General features: G+C 44.2%; 1 protein-coding gene across 5 annotated transcripts in view; it reads left to right on the top strand.

The window, feature by feature from the left end:
- Positions 1 to 18,156, top strand: part of myo1b (myosin IB) — a 336,645-nt gene that overhangs the window by 282,656 nt on the left and 35,833 nt on the right. For 3 of the 5 annotated variants that reach the window (XM_038789122.1, XM_038789123.1, XM_038789126.1), the window contains 5 exons: positions 1,892 to 1,960; positions 3,868 to 3,954; positions 4,242 to 4,328; positions 14,594 to 14,680; positions 17,396 to 17,470. In XM_038789122.1, the coding sequence (XP_038645050.1) occupies positions 1,892 to 1,960; positions 3,868 to 3,954; positions 4,242 to 4,328; positions 14,594 to 14,680; positions 17,396 to 17,470 (405 nt within the window). The remainder of the gene's footprint in view (positions 1 to 1,891; positions 1,961 to 3,867; positions 3,955 to 4,241; positions 4,329 to 14,593; positions 14,681 to 17,395; positions 17,471 to 18,156) is intronic. The other 2 variants (XM_038789124.1, XM_038789125.1) reach the window with 2 other exon arrangements.

Genomic DNA, 18,156 nt, shown 5'->3' with positions numbered 1-18,156 from the left:
GTTGGTGCCATTTACAGCAGGTTTTGTAAAACGGGGAAATGGCGAACAGAACCTACAGTTAAGTACAGCCCCCCCCCCCCCCCCCCCCCCCTCCTCCTCAGGGGGAAGAGGATACCGTGGAAGTGCTCAGGCACTGCTTTCTGGCAGGTTGGCGTGCTAGCTATCAGTGGGGCTGGGGGAAATGGGAGTTCCATGTCCTTGGGAATGTAGATTCCCTGGGGGGAGGGGGGGGGGGGTTCCGGTGTCTGTGGTGGGGAGGATTTCCTGTGTCCATGGGGGGGGGAGGGGGGAGAGTGTTCCTGTGTCTGTGGTGGGGGATTCCCTCTCCATTGTGGGGAGTCCCCCCTCCTGTGGGAGGGGTTCCATTGGGTAGTTGTTTTTTTATATTTTCAGATTGGAACCCAATCTGTCAGGATCCGAGGTTGCCAGTGGGCTTGCTCATACAGAGGCTGCCCTGCCAGTATGATATCGTGGGACTTGCCCCTTCCATTTTCTTTCCCTACGTGTTCAAAAATATGGTAGGAAAACCTGACGAGGCTGCTATCGGGCTGCCCTGCACTTTTCATGCCGGAAGCAGTGCTCAAAAGAAAAATTTAAAATTTCACCCATTGTGTCCAGGGCACTATGACGTTTCAGTGACACATCTACAATATCCAAAATTCCATGTTGCTATTGGATATTAGATATTTCCTACTTCCGATTGTTTTGATTGTATGTTGCAAATACAGGTAGTTGTTCCTAATGGAACTAATGGAGAGGTTTTAAAGTGTACAGTGTATAGTTCCTGGACTGCTGAATGTTACTAACACACTAGTCAAGTCACTAATGGTACTCAGTAATAGTCAAATTAGAATATTATTAAAGCTTCCGACTTGGCAATTGTTAGCCTGTCTCACTGACAAAGCAATTGGAGAAAACCATGAAACCAGAATACAGCCACTGATGTTTCATTGCTTTGTACTCTTGAATTTTAAGGCCCCTGGGGAGGTGTGAAGTATTTGTATATTATCACGATGTAATAAAATAACTTCCTTCATAAGAACATAAGAACTAGGAGCAGGAGTAGGCTATCTGGCCCCTCGAGCCTGCTCTGCCATTCAATGAGATCATGGCTGAACTTTTGTGGACACAGCTCCACTTTCCCGCCCGAACTCCATAACCCTTTATTCCTTTATTCTTTAAAAAACTATCCATCTTTATCTTGAAAACATTTAATATTTTCTCAACTGCTTCACTGGGCAGGGAATTCCATAAATTCAGAACACTTTGAGTGAAGAAGTTCCTCATAAACTCAGTCCTAAATCTTATTTTGAGGCTATGCCCCCTAGTTCTGCTTTCACCTGCCAGTGGAAACAACCTGCCCACATCTATCCTATCTATTCCCTTCATAATTTTTTATGTTTTTATAAGATTTCCCCAAAATCCTTCTAAAGAACAAGTACATTCCCAGTCTACTCAACCTCTCCTCGTAATCCAACCCCCTCAACTCTGGGATTAACCTAGTGAATCTCCTCTGCACACCCTCCAGTGCCAGTATGTCCTTTGTCATGTAAGGAGACCAAAACTGAACACAATACTCCAGGTGTGGCCTCACTAACACCTTGTACAATTGCAGCATAACCTCCATAGTCTTAAACTCCATCCCTCTAGCAATGATCGCTTATCACCTGTTCATACAAATTACAGTATTGACTTGAACAAATAGATTTGAACTCTTGGGAATTTTCTCCTCCCAGATGAACTCTGGGGCGGGGAGGGGGGGAGGGGGGTGTGGGGGGGTGGAGGGGTGGGGTGGAGGGGGGGGGGGGGGGGGTGGGGGCAGCCGCCAGATCTTGCTATCTGCTTCAAGAAACTAAACAGCCCTTCTCTTCCCTTGATATTTTCAACATAGCAACGAAAGAAATATCTACACCTCAAGAGTGTGACCTTACTTATCCAGTCATACATCAGAGGATGGAAGGTGAGTTATCTTGAGAAGAAAAAGTCATTTTTTGTCATATTTGCATTTTTGATTTCATATATTTCCAGTAAAGTTATGTATGATATTTAACATTGCATAAAACTGAAGTGCATATGGAAAGGAAGCTGACTGATTTAGCATCTTTGATTTGATCCCATTTACATTTTGGTAATAAAGTATCAACAAAAGTAGAGGCAGCTGAAAAGAATAAGTTTCCCAAAGTTATTAGGTTAAATAAGTTGATACCTATCGGATCTCATTTATATTTGCAGTTACCTCCTGATGATGCCCTTGCATCCAACCCACCAGTGCTGAATGCCACCTGTTCACACTCGCCTGTCTCCAAAGGTCCAGTGACGATTCCTTGTGTAGGCCTCACTGAATGACAGTCAGCAGCCACCAGTGGTGCTGCCTGCTATGCAGTGCAACCAGCCTCTGAGTGAGATGGCAGCCCTCACGCAACTGGGGACTTAATTCTGTGGGAGGACCAACGCTGTCTACTTCAGTGCCTGATTCCACTATAAGAACGTCAGGCGCCCCTTGGAGAAATGGCACAAGCTTTCTAACAGTTCTCCCACCAGTCGGTTGAACCCCGTAACTCACACTAAATTCAGCCCTATCGTACTTTCAATCTGCTGGCAGAGCAGTAATGGGCCAAATGGCCTCCTTTTCTACTTTCTAGTTCTATAAGTGATAAATGATATGGTGATGTGAGGGGACACTGGTTCATGCAATGAATATGACCTTCTGATTTGAAGCAGCCAATCTGATGGACAGATTTGTTAGGTGAATCATTCAGGACTGATTTTGCACACCTAGTTGGCTCTACAGCAGCAAGGAATTCAGCACTGGTAAAGTCTTTTGCTGAGGGCTTGTTCACTGGGAATTAACATCACATCAGTTTACCCACTTTGTGAATATTCTGGGGGATCCTCCTTTCACTTCGATGTGCTGAGTGTATTATAAATGCTTCGTATGTTGTGACGTAAACTTCTCAGTGTTGCTATAACAAAATATGATGCTGTACATTTCACATATTGTTTCATCCATGTCACTGTCAATTCACATATAGAGGTAAATGTATAAAAACCTACTGATCACTGCATTATTTATAATTGTGACAGTTGATTTAAATATGTGATATTAAAGCAGTATCGGAGTGAATTTTCATCTTTGTTAGTGGCACAGAGCTTTGTGTGGAGTGGGAGGTAAAGCTGCCTGAATTGCTTAACATGCAGTGCTGATTCAGAAACATCTCCACCAGGGATAGTGAAGATGAAAACATATCCCATTTAACAACAACTCAGTGAAAATTGCTTTCCATCGCTATTTCCATTATAGACATTTGTTTGGTACAAGCTAAAGGGGAAATGAGAAAATTGCCTTTGTTTTGAGATGGGACGGGCAGTAGATTTTTATTCAAAGGGTGAATTCTCTGCTCGCGTGATTCGTTCCGCCGGCAGCACACCCCCACCCGTGGCTGTCCCAGCAATGTGGGGTGCCTACAATGGGAAATCCCATTGGCCAGCGGCGGGAATGGAGAATCCCGCTGCCAGCGAAGGCACGCCTCCAAGGAACAAGTGGCTGGGGAGGCGGAAAATTCACCCAGTTGAGTTTTGAGTCTGCCTTTACACTGCGTTCCCTTCAGTCTGTGCACTGAGGACTGAGCTTGCTACAAAAGTGGAGGACTGAAGCTGGTCAACTGCTCTTAGCCAAGCCCATAACAATATAGGCATCATTGTGGAAAAGACCTGAGAGCTGATGACCCTGCTACCAAGGCTTAAAGAGGAGCCAGAATGGCACAGGCAGCAACGATAAGCATCTGAAGGAAGAGGAACAAATTCTTTTTTTAGAAAACAAGAGTTTATTTTATTTTTCTCTTTTTTTTCTCACCCACACCCTTGCAGGCACGGAAGCTTTTGCGAGAACTGAAACATCAGAAACGGTGTGAGGAGTCAGCTACAACAATTGCGGCCTATTGGCGAGGTTTTCAGGTATGAAGAGTTACGAAAGGGCATTTGTATTCACTGCTGCTTTATATTTGTATTAAAACCCATTTTGTTTCCTGATCACTTATAATTGAAGCAACCTTTACTGCTTCCATCCCTGAAGGAAATTCTATCCTTACCACTCAATTGTTCAATTTTCTTATTTAAAAAAAAAACAATGTTTTCTCTTGGCTTTTGCTAATTTCTCTTAAACTGCTTCCATTTTTTCCCTCTGCTGCCCACCTCTCCCGTAATAACTATTCTGCGGGGGAAAAACGGAAACACAAATACAGGCCCGAAAGGATCTGAAGCAACTGAAGGAGGCGGCTAAGCGTAAACGTGCTATTGCTGTTATTTGGGCTTACTGGCTTGGATACGAGGTATTTCATGAACCCAACCCTCATCTCCGCAACTCTCATAGTTCCCACCTCCCTCTCCCAAATTCTTTAACAACTAGCACATTCAATGTCCACGATAGAGGCATGATGAAACTGGCATATCTTTTCAAAATAGTTAGATTGCAGATGTCTTAATCTGCTGCATGCAATTGAATAGCATAGCATGCGGCATGTCAACATGAAAACTGCATCTTTCTTTGACTGAAGTGTAACTGCTACTTACTAACGACCATTGTTATGGCAAGACATGACGTCTTGCTGATTGGGAGATATTGTTACAAAGTCTAATTGCAACGTTTGATGTACTTTTTGCTTCAAGTAGTTACTTGTGTTATGCAGCAAGGTAATGCCTGGCCCAGATTGCTGGGTTGGTTCTGAAAGACACAGAAAATAATGTTATTTGTTCGTTGCAATTATACAAACTTTAGCACTATGTTGATTTGTTCTGAAGGTCAGTGTTACTGTTGAAGCAAATTGGTATGCCAGTGTGCTTTGTCACAGAGAGTAGCCCAGTTGGATCAGGAGATGAAAGAGTGAACAATGAGTTAACCCTGGCCTCACTCATGGAAGTCAATAGCACCTGTGCACAGTGGGTGAGGGAGTGGGATGGGCAGTGCAACCTGCCAGGACAATTGAACCAATTTCATGTTGCACCTCCCTTTCACCCCCTTACCTAAAAGTTGGAATAATTTAACAATGTTGCCATACATGTGCACCAATGGACATGATTGTCACAAAGGGGCTCTCAAACCTGAAGAAAAACTCTGCTGCTGAATCAAAACTCTTTTCTCATTGAAGGAAAATGTCAGTACTGGGATCTTCCCGTGCTTTAATATTCCATTGTGTACAAGACTTGTGCTCACTTTTGTTTTCACCAGTTAGGGGTAATGTCATGCAGCATCCTTCACAATCTGGAACTCTCTCCTTCAAAGCTGTTGAGGCCCTGGTCATTCGCGGGGGGGGGGGGGGGGGGGGGTTGGTGTGGAAGAACCTCCCTGTGTGTTATGTCATGAGAAATTGACTGGTTTAATAAAAGTAATTGATTATGCCACGCTCAATAGTTTGGAACACACACTCACATTTTGTGGAGTTAAGCAAAGCTGAGGCACTTCCTAGGGAGGAAAAGTAAAGTTAATAAACTATCAATATTTCAAATGTACATATTGTTCAATTTTACACCTTCACCCCCTCACACCCCTTTTTTAAAAAGTGTATCCTGATTGGTATTCGAGTCCCAGGGACAGAACCATTAGTGAGATTTAGCAGCTGCATTAGCTGTGGGTTGGGGGAGGGGAGTGCTGGTTTTTTTTGGGAAGGGGCTGTGGCTGGTGCTGGTAATCCTGAAGTCTGCTGCCTGTTGTTTAAAAGTTTTTAAAGGGCTGTTTAATCTGCTGCCTGCGGCATGGACGTATGGGGTGGCTATAAGCCACATGTGGGGGGTGACGGGTGTGATTGAAGTCAAGAATGCGGGCCTATTAGCTGAGTGAATGAGACCCCAAAACAGAAGGCAACACGGTGCCCCACCTGGGCGAAAGGAGGACGAGGAGGTTGGGGGAGGGGGGAGGTGGCAAAAACTCTGGTGTGGCTGTCTAGGAGTCTTAAGTGCAGAGGCTTGACAGCAATGAGATCTCTGAATGATGCAGCCTGAGTAAGAAGGGTCCCAATTAGCTTTGCCTGCCCCGAAGCAGAAAGCAATTGTGCCCTCTCACATCCCTGAGACTCCTACTCGTCAAAATAATGGATATCAAGTGTTAGCACTGAGGAATGTCAGCTGCACACAGATTCAAAAAGTTAAGAAATGGGATAAGTGCTCAGGGCTCGAGGCTAAACTTTGGGTACACAGGATCAAGAGGAACTGGGCTTACGTATATACTGGACCCCAAGTTAGCTCCCAAGGCAGATGCCACCTTTCAGTTGACTCTGCCCATCAGGTATGTGCGAGCATAGAAAGCTGTCAGGACCCCCATTGAGTTGAAGTCCAACAGGTTTGTTTCGAATCGCTAGCTTTCGGAGCTCCTTCCTCAGATTCACTTGAGGAAGGAGCTGCGCTCCAAAAGCTAGTGATTCGAAACAAACCTGTTGGAATTTAACCTGGTTTTGTAGGACTTCTTACTGTGCCCACCCCAAACCAATGCTGGCAGCTCCACATCATAACTCCCATTGAGGTAGAGAATGAGGGACGGGAGAACCAGAAGGGTGGCCAAAGGCAATTCTGACTAGATGAGGGAATAGGCAGGGAAAGTCATATTATGGAGAAGGGAGGGCACCTGAGCTGTGTGTGAGCGTAGCCAGAAAAGGTGTGGGGTTGGTTGTGGGTGCAGGGAGACGAAGGATGTAACTGACACCAAGCTTTATCTAAACACCGTAACTCTTTCTAAATCAGGTGGGTGGAAAGAGAGAGGGAGGGTGGAGAGAGAGAGGGGGAGAAGCTATAATACAGTGCCTGCATGCCTTCACTCCACCTCCACCCCACTCTCTCTCTCTCTCTTTCCACCCCCTCTCTCTTTCCACCCCCTCTCTCTTTCCACCCCCTCTCTCTTTCCACCCCCTCTCTCTTTCCACCCCCTCTCTCTTTCCACTCCCTCTCTCTTTCCACCCTCTCTCTCTTTCCACTCTCTCTCCACCCTCTCTCTCTCTCTCTCTCCACCCTCTCTCTCTCTCTCCACCCTCTGTCTCTCTCTCCCTCCAGCCCCCTGAATTTAGAAAGAGTTACGGTGTATAGGTAAAGCTTGTATCTGTTACCCTGGGAAAAGGAAATGAGCAAGTACTCTTTCCGGAGCTTGAGACCTTTGAAATCTGTTCTTCTGAAATAGCACTGCAGCCCAACCACACATACAGCTTGAGCGCTCTAAACAGAGCACCTTCTGTGTTCAAATACTGCATTCTTTTTTAAAAACCTTATAATTGTTGTGTTATGTACTCTGGGATAACACAGGCTGCAACTCGATGCAGCTTTGACCAAAAGATACTCCAGACTTTGAAGTAAGTTCAATGTGATTTATTGAACCATTAGCACAATTCTCTATGAGTTTGACTCTTCTGCTAATCTTACTATAGTGACTCCGTCTAACTAACCAGTCTGCTGTAAACCACGTGGTGGGTGTGATGCTTCTGATCTGCCTCTGTCCTACTCTCTAAGTGTCGCCTGTGGAAAGAGGCAGAGCATGTATGCCCTATCCTTATATATGGGTTGTGTAATGCCCCCTTGTGGTAGTGTCACCTCTGTGTGTCTTGACTTCCCATTGGTCGTGTCCTATTCTATGTGTTCATTAGCTGTATGTCTGCATGTCATGACGTCTCTGGTGCTCCCGCTAGTGTTTACTTAGTCGTAGTGTATTTACATTAACCCCTTGTGTATTTACAGTGATGCATATCACCACAATAATAATAGATTGTAAATCTGCAGAAATTGTTCTTGGACTTTGTATTGAAATTATTATATGATTGGATCAGTTTTGGTTCTTGTGCTTGAACAAATATCGAAGTGCTCAGAGCAATGTCAGTGCAACTTAATTTTCTTTTAAAAGCTAATCTAAAGGTCATAGTGCCAGTTATGGTATCAGCTTGGTCTGCAGTTGTGGTGGTTTCACTGTGATGCCCTAGTCTGCTGGTACCCTTGACAGCACAGTGGCTTCCCCATCCCCCTAACTCGGCAGAGACAGAAGGGCACCTCATCATGTGTCTGGAGTAATGTAACTCCCCATTAACCGGTATCTTTGATTAATCGGCACCATCCAATTTCTGAACATGCTGGTTAACAAAGATCATGTTGTGATTAGCCACAATATAATTTATAATTTATTGGTGGAAGAGGATCAAAAGACTGAATGGTTTTCTCTTGTTCCTCTGTGCTTCTCTTCCGAGAAAGCATGAGCTTTCACAACGGCAAAGCTAAGTGAGAAACATCTCGTAACAAATAAGCTGGAGAAGATAAAACAGTGATATAAAGATTTAAATCACACTGGGAAAATCTTGCTGTTATTAAATGGATTACTGAGAGGGCATGGGGCATGGTACCTTTGGGAGTTAGGTCACGATTGTACAACAGTAAAACACGTTAAACCTGATACATGTGAAGCCTCCGTCACATTATTCCGCACTGCGGGCCGGCCTGCACCCCGTTTCTAGCAGCCCTTTGCCCTGCCCTGGCCCCAGCCCCCCAGGCTACCAGCTACTAGACCTGCCCTCCACTCCCTCCCTCCCACATGCAGCTGATGGGTGAGCTCGCTGTCAGCAGATAGACAGCAGTCAGACTATGGCAGAGATTGAGGAGCATCAGAGCTCAGCTCACAACAGGTTATCATCACTCTCCTGCCTTGTATATTGACCCACTGACAGTGCTGACACAGGCCCATCACCTTGGAGTGATGTAACAGACCCTGGGAAGGTGGAACAGGATGGTTGGATGGGAGGGCGAAAGGGGGCAGATAATGGGTGGGTGGGGGAAGGGGGAGTGTACGGTGAGGCAGACTGGGTTGGGCATGGTGTGGGGGGATGGTGGGTGGGAAGGGGAGAGGGGAAGAGATGAAACCATATCCGATGACAAGCGGGCGAGGATGAGGGCTTCCCTGGTCCTCTGGGCATGCTGGACCCTCGCTGCTGCCACCTGTCGAACCTCCCTCTGGCTGGCCCCATGTGTCCTCCCTGGGCTTGTCCTCCAGCCCTCCTGATCTGGCTCGTCCTAGGAGGTGGCAACATGTTATTCTTCCTCCAACTCCAGCACGTCACCCCGCTGCTGTGCGAGGCTATGGAGGACACAGTCTGCTTTTAGTCTCTGTCTGTAAGGTACTGCCTGTGACCGTCTCCACCCCCAAAAACTTCTGTGCCTCTGAAAGAGCCATTGTCCACACACCCCACTTAAACTGGAATACCACACCTGAAAAGCAACCACAATATGTTCACCCCTCATTGTCTTTAAGTTCACTAAGCCAATGCAATAGATGGACTTTTATCCCCCTCGAGTCCCCAATTTGTTATGGGCCAGGGTTTAGAGAACCCCAAAGTGTATCATGAAGTTCACCTGACCCACAGCTTTTAATAGATTGTGGTATGGGGAGCACACTATTCATTCTACAGGTGTGGTAGAGCAGAAATGGAGAAGTATTTTTTAAAAGCAAAACAATGTTTATTCTATGAACTTAAGTTAACCTTTTTAAAACATACAGTGAACATCTTAGCAACCATTAATTCAAATACAACCCCCAAAGACTACAACACTGAGTAATCCTTTAAGCTGTCCTTTTAACATCCATAAGACTTAAAAAAGAAATGTTAACAGAAGCACATCAGGTTAAAGTCACTACTGAGAACATCTATAATTCTGAATTCACCAAATGATCAAGAGATAGGGCGCGATTCGCCCGGCCCTCCCGCGTTTCTCCCACCTGGCGTGGGGAGCAGAGAATCACGCCCATGGTCTTTTCATGGGCCGTTGCTGGCCTCCCCCTTTGGGTCCCTCCTTGGCCTGATGGCTGGTTTAGCTCAGTGGGTTAGACAGCTGGTTTGTAATGCAGAACAAGGCCAGCAGCACGGGTTCAATTCCCATACCAGCTGAAAATTCTGAATTCTCCCTCTGTGTACCTGAATAGGCGCCGAAATGTGGTGACTAGGGGCTTTTCACAGTAACTTAATTGCAGTATTAATGTAAGCCTACTTGTGACAATAAAGGTTATTTATTTGTTTATGACTGGCAGCTACGTCCTCAGGGTGTGGGGTGGGTCCCTCCACATGCACCACCACTTCAAGCCTCTGTCAAAGCTGCTGCCATTGTCTTCTCCAGCGTCTGGCCACCTGGCCTGCCAATGCCACCGTGAGGGCAGCTTCTGCAGAGCCCAAAATATCATAAATAATGTCATATCTGTTAGGAATTGGAGAGTTTGTGAGAATGGCAATCTGTTCTGGCTGCCACCCCGGTACCCTTGGATCCCCCGAGTGTCCCCACCCTCACATTCCCTGCCATCCCTCAGGGTGCGATCCAACATGCCCTATGCCCTGCACATGTGCCCCGGCCGCAGCGGTTGTCCCTGGGCACTGGACCCCAGACCCTGTACCCAAGACACCCGCTGGAAATGTGACCAAGACCGGGCGCTGGATCCCTCCCCGGTCCACACACCCACCCTCTGGTCGCGGGGATGTCCCCAGTGCTGAGGCTCAGCTCTTGGATGTTCTAATGTCGGCTGCTGCCGCTGTGGTGTTGCTGCATCTGGAGTTCAGGACTAGCGTTTAGTCCTCAGTCTGATTGGGATTCTAGACAGTAACAACCGCCTGTTTCATACCCTGGGGATCCACCTGGGAGTTATGAAGTGCTCACATTACTAGAATTGCCGATTCCCCATTGGCAATAATCTTCAGCTGTGCGGCTAACGGCAGTGCCCTTCACCATATTGCCATGGATGGGGCTCTGTCATGGGGGTGTTTGGTGGGACAGACAGGCATCAGCTGGAGCTGCCCCCATTATGGGTATACACAATCCGGGTGATGACACTGGGAACCCTAGGGTGGAAGGACACCCCCCCCCACCCCAGAGCACTGGGGCAGGCTGACTGCCTGATTTTGAAGATGGCTACTCACCCCCTCGGATCCCCACAGCGGCCAGTGCGCTAGCTTCACATTTTTAAATAGGTGTACTGAACGGTGCCTGTGTGACCGCTCGCTCGGGGGATGGTTAGATCACGGGACGTCTTTTGATAGGGGTCCTTCCTGTTACTGGGATGGTGATAGGTCTTAATTGGTGATTATTGGTTTCTCACCACGTTATGGCGGGATCCGGATCTCTTACGAGAGCGGGCCGGCTAGATCAGAAACTGACCAGCGCCCAGCGTGGTTCCCGATCTCGGCCTCTCCCATGATCTAACCCGCCAGTTGTTTTCACGCCCAGCGTGACGCGGCCATTAGATCGTGCCCTATATTAGGCAAGAAGTGAGCGCATTTTAATGGGTAATCCGAAACTCAAGGTTACCATGGACAACTATATGATAACATCTTTCCACACATATTGGACTTCTAGCTGACCACAAATAATATATACACAGGAATAGATGTCTTATTTAGTCCAGTTACTGAGATGAAATTGATTGAAGATCTAGAAATTGAACTACATTAGTTCTTACACAGCATATGTTTGCTATATTGTTTATTATTTACAAAAAATAAGAAATAATTGTTAGGAGAATGTACATTTAGGGTACCACTTTGTTACTCGGAACATCTGGGGTGCCACATTTTATTGTAGCACTCCAGTCATGTGCTGAGTGACAATGTGTCAGTCCATCAGCCACACTTTCTTTGCATTGTTTCAGCTGTTCTTGCCCATTCCTAACCTCCCCTGAGAAGGTTGTGGTGAGCTGGCTTCTTGAACCGCTGCAGTCCATTTGGTGTAGACACACTCACAGTGCTGTTAGGAAGAAAGTTACTGGAGCTTAATCCAACGACCATGAAGGAACGGCGATTTATTTTCAAGTTAAGATGGTGTATGGCTTGCAGGGGACCTCGCAGGTGATGGTGTTCCCATGCATTAACTACCCTTTTCCTTCAAGGTGGTAGAGGTCATGGGTTTGGGGGTGCTGTCGAAGGTGAGTTGCTGAAGAGCATCTTCTGGATGGTACACGGTGTGTTGAAGGTGGTGGATGGAGTGCCAATTAAACTGGCTGCTTTTCCCAGGATGCTGTCAAGCTTCTTGAGTGTTGCTGGAGCTGCACTCATCAAGGCTAGTGGAGCGTATTCCATCACACTCCCAACTTGTGTCTTGTAGATGGTGGACAAGCGTTGGGGAGCCAAGAAGCAAGTTATTCACCACAGGATTCCTAGTATTTTTATGGCTCGACCAGTTCAGTTTCTGGTCAATGGTAGTAACCCCCGGAGTGAAAGATTCATCAATGGTAATGCCACTGAATGTATCTTATTGGTGATGGTCATTGCCTGGTTCGTGTGTGCCGCAAATGTAACTTGCCACTCATCAGTCCAGGCCTGAATGTTGTACAGGTCTTGCTGCGTATGAACGTAGACTGCTTCAGTATCTAAGGAGTCACGAATGGTGCTGAACATTGTGCAACCATCAGTGATCACCCCCATTTCTGACTGAATAATGGAAGGAAAGTCATTGATGAAGCAACTGAAGATGGTTAGGCCTAGGACACTAGCCTGAGGAACTCTACAACGATGTCCTGGAACTGAGATGATTGACTTTCAATAAGCATGGAGAACTGTTAGAAGCACGTGCGATGAAGCTCCAAAATTTTCAGCTGATTTAATCGAGACATTCAGATGGTAACTAAACTGTTATTTGAAAAGGAACAATATGTAAGGTTATGGGGAAAAGGTGGAGAAATGCCACTTAAGTGGGTTGCTCATTCAGAGAGCTAGTGCAGATAGGATGGACCAAATGGCCCCCTTTTGGACTGTAAAAATTCTGTGGTTCAGAGTACTTAGTGTGACTATTTCTAACTTTGGGAACCATGGTGGGAGCAAATGTGTGCAGTATGAGTTCTGTATGTTGAGCAAAAGATGCCTGAAATGATAATTGCCAATAGGACCCAGTTTGCCTCCAGTGATTTCAAGGAATTTGTTGAACAATAAATATTCAACACCATCACCTTATCACCAAATTAACAAGGTGACACTGGTTTGTAGAAATACCCGTCCAGAGAGGCCTCATGGAATGTGAAGACAGATTCCTTGTGTTATTGTCACTTCAATCTACATCTCTCACAGCTGACATGTAATCACCTGCAGAACTGTTGAATGGAACAGAGTATAAGACAACTCTGCCAAGCAAGATACTCCCTCCAAGTGACGAGGAGGAAGTAAGACCAGAACTCAATGATGCTCAGGTAGAAGGAAGTCAACACATCAACGAGCACTTTAAAGTCCCTGCCTGAGCTGTTGAAAGGACAAACTGTACATGTACAGGATCCAATCATGAAAATCTGAAACCCTGTGAAGAAAAAGTTATTGCTGAAGCTGAAACTCCTAGGTCACACATCATTGAAACCAAAGCTGGTAGGAAAATGAGAAGAAATAAAGTCTATATTTGACCCATGCACGAGCTGGAAAAACAGGAAATCTCATCAACAACATCACCAACCAGCGAGACAACATCACTCGCAAGTGACACAACATGAACTACATCAAGCATGACTCCTACAAAACCAAGAGCGAACGCACAATATCACACGTGCAGTGTGTCAATCCACCACTGACAGCCATAAATGCCAAATCTACAATATCCTATTACCTAAGTCATACTGTAAATATTTTTTCAGGAAGAAACAAGCTATAAAAGGCTCTTAAGGGGCTCACTTTATTTATAAAAATTGATTGTTAATCTTCTTTAGTTTAGAAAATATAGTTAATGATTGGAACAGTTATAGGGGCTGGTTTAGCACACTGGGCTAACTCGCTGGCTTTTAAAAGCAGACCAAGGCAGGCCAGCAACATGCTTCAATTCCTGTACCAGCCTCACCAGAATGTGACGACTAGGAGCTTTTCACAGTAACTTCATTGAAGCCTACTCATGACAATGATTGGAACAGTTATATAGATATAGAGGCATTGTATATATCTTTAAAGAAAGGAATGTTATATTGTTTCTGTATATTATTCATAAAGAGCTAGAACGAATTGTGATGTGGATGTATATCCAGGGTGCTGCGTATTACTAGTAAGTAAAGTCACCAAAGTTCCAGCTGGCCATAGGCTTCTTTCCCGTATGAGGGAGAGAGCTGACTGGTAGTGATTTAACCTGAGGATCACCACACCTCAGGCGAGGGGCAAGGTTGAATGACCTCAGCTAGTACGGGGAATGAACTTGTGCTGTTGGCCTCCACATCATAGATCAACCGCCCAGTCAACTGAGCTAAATTGCCCCTATTTTACTGCTGTACTGCAGTCATGTGCTGAGTAATCAATCCACCAGCCATCAGTAGAACTGAAAGAAATACATTTGAAACTCAAAAATGCAGGAGCTTAAATTGAATAAGACATGATGTTGATTATTATTCTATGGAAAGACACTATTGGAGTACTGGTAACTTAATCTAGGTTTTCCGGACTACGTTCATAGTTTGAATGCTGTTTGATTCATGTGATATGACTTATGCATTTACGTTTGCATCTGATCGTGTGGTGAAAGCGTTCATAATTTTGACCCGCATTCCTTCAATGCTTTTTGGGAACTTCCTTCTCTGTTTACCTGCCTCTCTTTTATATCTACCAATCTGCCTCTTCACTGATTATGTGCAACCCTCTAGGCACGGAGAGAATTGAGACGCCTGAAGGAAGAGGCCAGGCGTAAACATGCGGTTGCTGTCATTTGGGCTTACTGGCTTGGACTAAAGGTACTTGCTCACACAACATTCCTCTAAAGTCCATCTGAATGGAAGTTACATTAACCACTAATCATTCCATAACTGTACTAATTTCAAGACCACTTCTCCTTAGTCTGGAACTCAATGTCAGTTGATGAAAATTAAAAGTGAAAATGTTGGCATTGATGTTTTGTCCACTCTTTTAGCTGAAATGAGTTTATTTGAAGTACACTTACTACATTTATGGAATGTTTCCCAGTGATCTATACGTGTCTTCTCACATTTGGAGTCTTATCAAAGTTTGAAATTAAAACCCACGTGAATGGTGACTGTTAATCCATTAATAAAATTAAATGCACTCCCTGATTGCTGTTTCTCTTAGCTCTTGCTAAATGATTGGTTACATCATCAGGTGTACACAAGCAGGGTTTTTATGGTCAACTTACGAACATAGCTACATGCATAAATAAATGAGGTTTTGGAAAAAGCTAATTTCCTAAAATTGCTGCTGTCAGCCAGTTCACTGTTTCGCTGTTCACCAATGGCCGAAACTGCAAATTTACTTGTGGCAAACAATGAGAGATTACGTATAGTTCGGGAACAGTATTTTAAAAATTTCAGCACAACATCTCACTTGATATCTAGCTTCCATGACTGCTTTATTTATTCCAGCAAGTGCATTTAGTGGGGTCACTCTGCTTAGTTGATGGCTAGGTTGTGCGCAGGTTCTGCTCTCACTGCTCATAGTGACGCCATTAAAATGGGGAGCGCGCAATGTGGGAGTCACTGGCTCAGTTCCAAGTCCCATCACTATGTGACTCAGTGTGGTGCAGCATTCTTGAGAGATTCTTATGTTGACACTTAGATGGCATTGCGAGGTACAATTAGACTCATCATTGGCAAAAGATACAAGTTCACAGGAAGGATGGACATTTGATTGATTGTTTTGTCATCTTTTTTACTCTTTTCGGAATTTGAGCTTGATTTGTTTAAGTTGTCCACAGAAATAATGGTAGTAAGGAATCGTGCGTGCAATTTAAATCTAGGTGCTGTGTAATAAATATTTGTGAAATCAACAGGAGGCAAGTTGTGAGTAGTATAATGCTCAGGAGGACTGATGAAGCTTAATTGAGAATCTCAAAATCCATTGGAATACTGTTTATCCTCCCAATGGATCAAAACTCTTAAAGGGGATTGCATTGTTCCAAAGTGAAGTAACATAGCCTCACCAATGTTCATGAAGATAACTGAGGCTCAGAATATTTACCTGTGAATCAAAAATGAAGGGAAAAGTTTGATTTATATTTTATTGTAGTTTTCTTAGAAGGGTTGCATGGCTGGGCACGAGTTTAAGATTTTCCAGCTAACTCCATAAGATAACTCATAGACCTCAAGAAAAAGATGCTGCGGAAGGAGGAACCTCAAATAATGGCCTTGACAAACGTTTGCATCTCCATGAAAATCCTTTAAAGCCCATTAGACCGTAGTCTGATATAATAGAAAATCTTTCTAGGGTAAGAACCTGACATGACAAAGACATCACCACAGTAGGTAATCTCCTTGACAGATGATGCTCTTTCAACAACTGAGAGACCAATTCCCCTTCATCCAACATGACCCATGCTGTGGCCTCCACATTTGATATTGCCTTAGGAACTCTGTCATGTTTGAATAACTTCAGTAGGAGCTGACCCCTTCCTCCCTCCCCCAAGACTCGCACTCCCTGAAACCCGCTTCTTTTGTATCATGACTCCATGACTGGCATTCAATGCAAAAGAGAACCTAACATGAGACTCTGGACCACAAATAAGAGGAAGAATTGGAAAAAATATGGAATGTGCTTCCTGTGGATCCAAGCTTGCATGCAATTGCCATTCTGAGATACAAGGTAATAGATATATCCTTGCAATATGGTACAAAACCTCTCACTACAGACGTTTGGATGGAACATCTGTGGGTCATATCCTAATCAGACTTCTAGAAATCAAGATAAACTAGGAAGTCTGGAAGTTATTCCTGGAATCCCACATTATCAAGAAACATCTCACTAAACACAGAATATCAATCAAGGAAGTAAAGGGGACATCAGTCTAGAGCGCCACAAAAGGCTGGATACAAACATACAAACTGTCATCAAAGCTGCAAGGCCCTTGGTACAACTTCTGATTTTATGGATTCTTCTCCAGTCATCCAGAACCTAAAGAGAATGTTGTTTTTAATTCTCTTGAATTCATGTTGTAAAGAGCAGAATAACTATCCCTTCAACAGCTATCAGTAAAGTAATTGACCTAGGAGCCCACTGTTTTGAAAAGGTTCTGAAAACTAGTGCTAATAACCCTGTTGGTTCCTAATCCATTACTAACATTTCCATTTGCAGATTATGTGCATGTTTTTGTTCATCAAAGCGTTTGCTGACTGGTTTTACTGATTGATTGACTTATTGTTTTCTTGCGTATTCTCTGTGTCAAATTAATTTGAATTTAAGATTCCTAAATGACGTTTAGTGTGATTTCTGAATTCCAGTTCTTACTGGTTTCTGGCAGTAGAAACTGTTCTCTGTGCTACAACTGTAACGGTAATTTTCAACAAAGCAATTGAAGAATTGAAACAGAAAATGCTGGAAAAACACAGCAGGCCTGGCAACATCTGTGGGGAGAGAAACAGTTGATGTTTTGAGTCCATATGACTCTTCTTCAGAGAAGAATTACCTGTGTTAAACATCTGCTTATTTCCTGTTTTTTTCAGGTCCGGAGGGAATACAGAAAATTCTTCCGTGCAAACGCAGGGAGGAAGATCTATGAGTTTACCATTCAAAGAATTGTAAGTTGATAGAAATTTGCTCCTTTGCTAATTGTGCAATTTAGAATAAGTTTGAAATCATATTGATGGATTCCAGTATTTGGTAAATATGTGTCCTAATTAAATGCAATGATCTATGCCATTTATGGAGTTCGAACAACTGTTGAGTTAAATGTTATTTTAAGTTTATCATCTGGAGGTTAAAGCTAATTGAATCAAATGGATTGAGCAACTGTTAACTATACTGTCTTAACAGATAATTGAACATTTGCTCAGGGTACCTGCAGGCTCAAACCTGCCACCAAAATCTCCTTAATGTGTTTAAAGCACAATTCCAAATCCCAAAACTACAATTTCCGATGCCAAACCAGTCACCGATGATCCCACCTGTTACTGGCTAGATTGGTAACACTCTCCTCTCAAGGTCAAACGGTTATATGATTGAACGCCAAAGCAGATTTCACTTTAAAATGTAAACTAAGACTTTGCATTGTCAGATGGAGATGTTAAACTGAGGTCCTATGTGCCCACTCTGGTGGATAATAAGGATTCCATTATGTTTCATAAAACAAAATAAGCTTTATTTCAGCCAAGTACCTGCCACCAAAAAAATAGACCCCTCTTAATGGAGCAAAGAACAAGATTAAACTAAAAAAAACTATTTGAACTATACTAAAGTTACAATAACAGCCCTTTTTCAAACCCTG

The sequence above is a fragment of the Scyliorhinus canicula genome, chromosome 2, assembly GCF_902713615.1.
Source record: "Scyliorhinus canicula chromosome 2, sScyCan1.1, whole genome shotgun sequence".
Lineage (NCBI taxonomy): Eukaryota > Metazoa > Chordata > Chondrichthyes > Carcharhiniformes > Scyliorhinidae > Scyliorhinus > Scyliorhinus canicula.
This window is presented reverse-complemented; position numbering and strand designations above follow the sequence as displayed.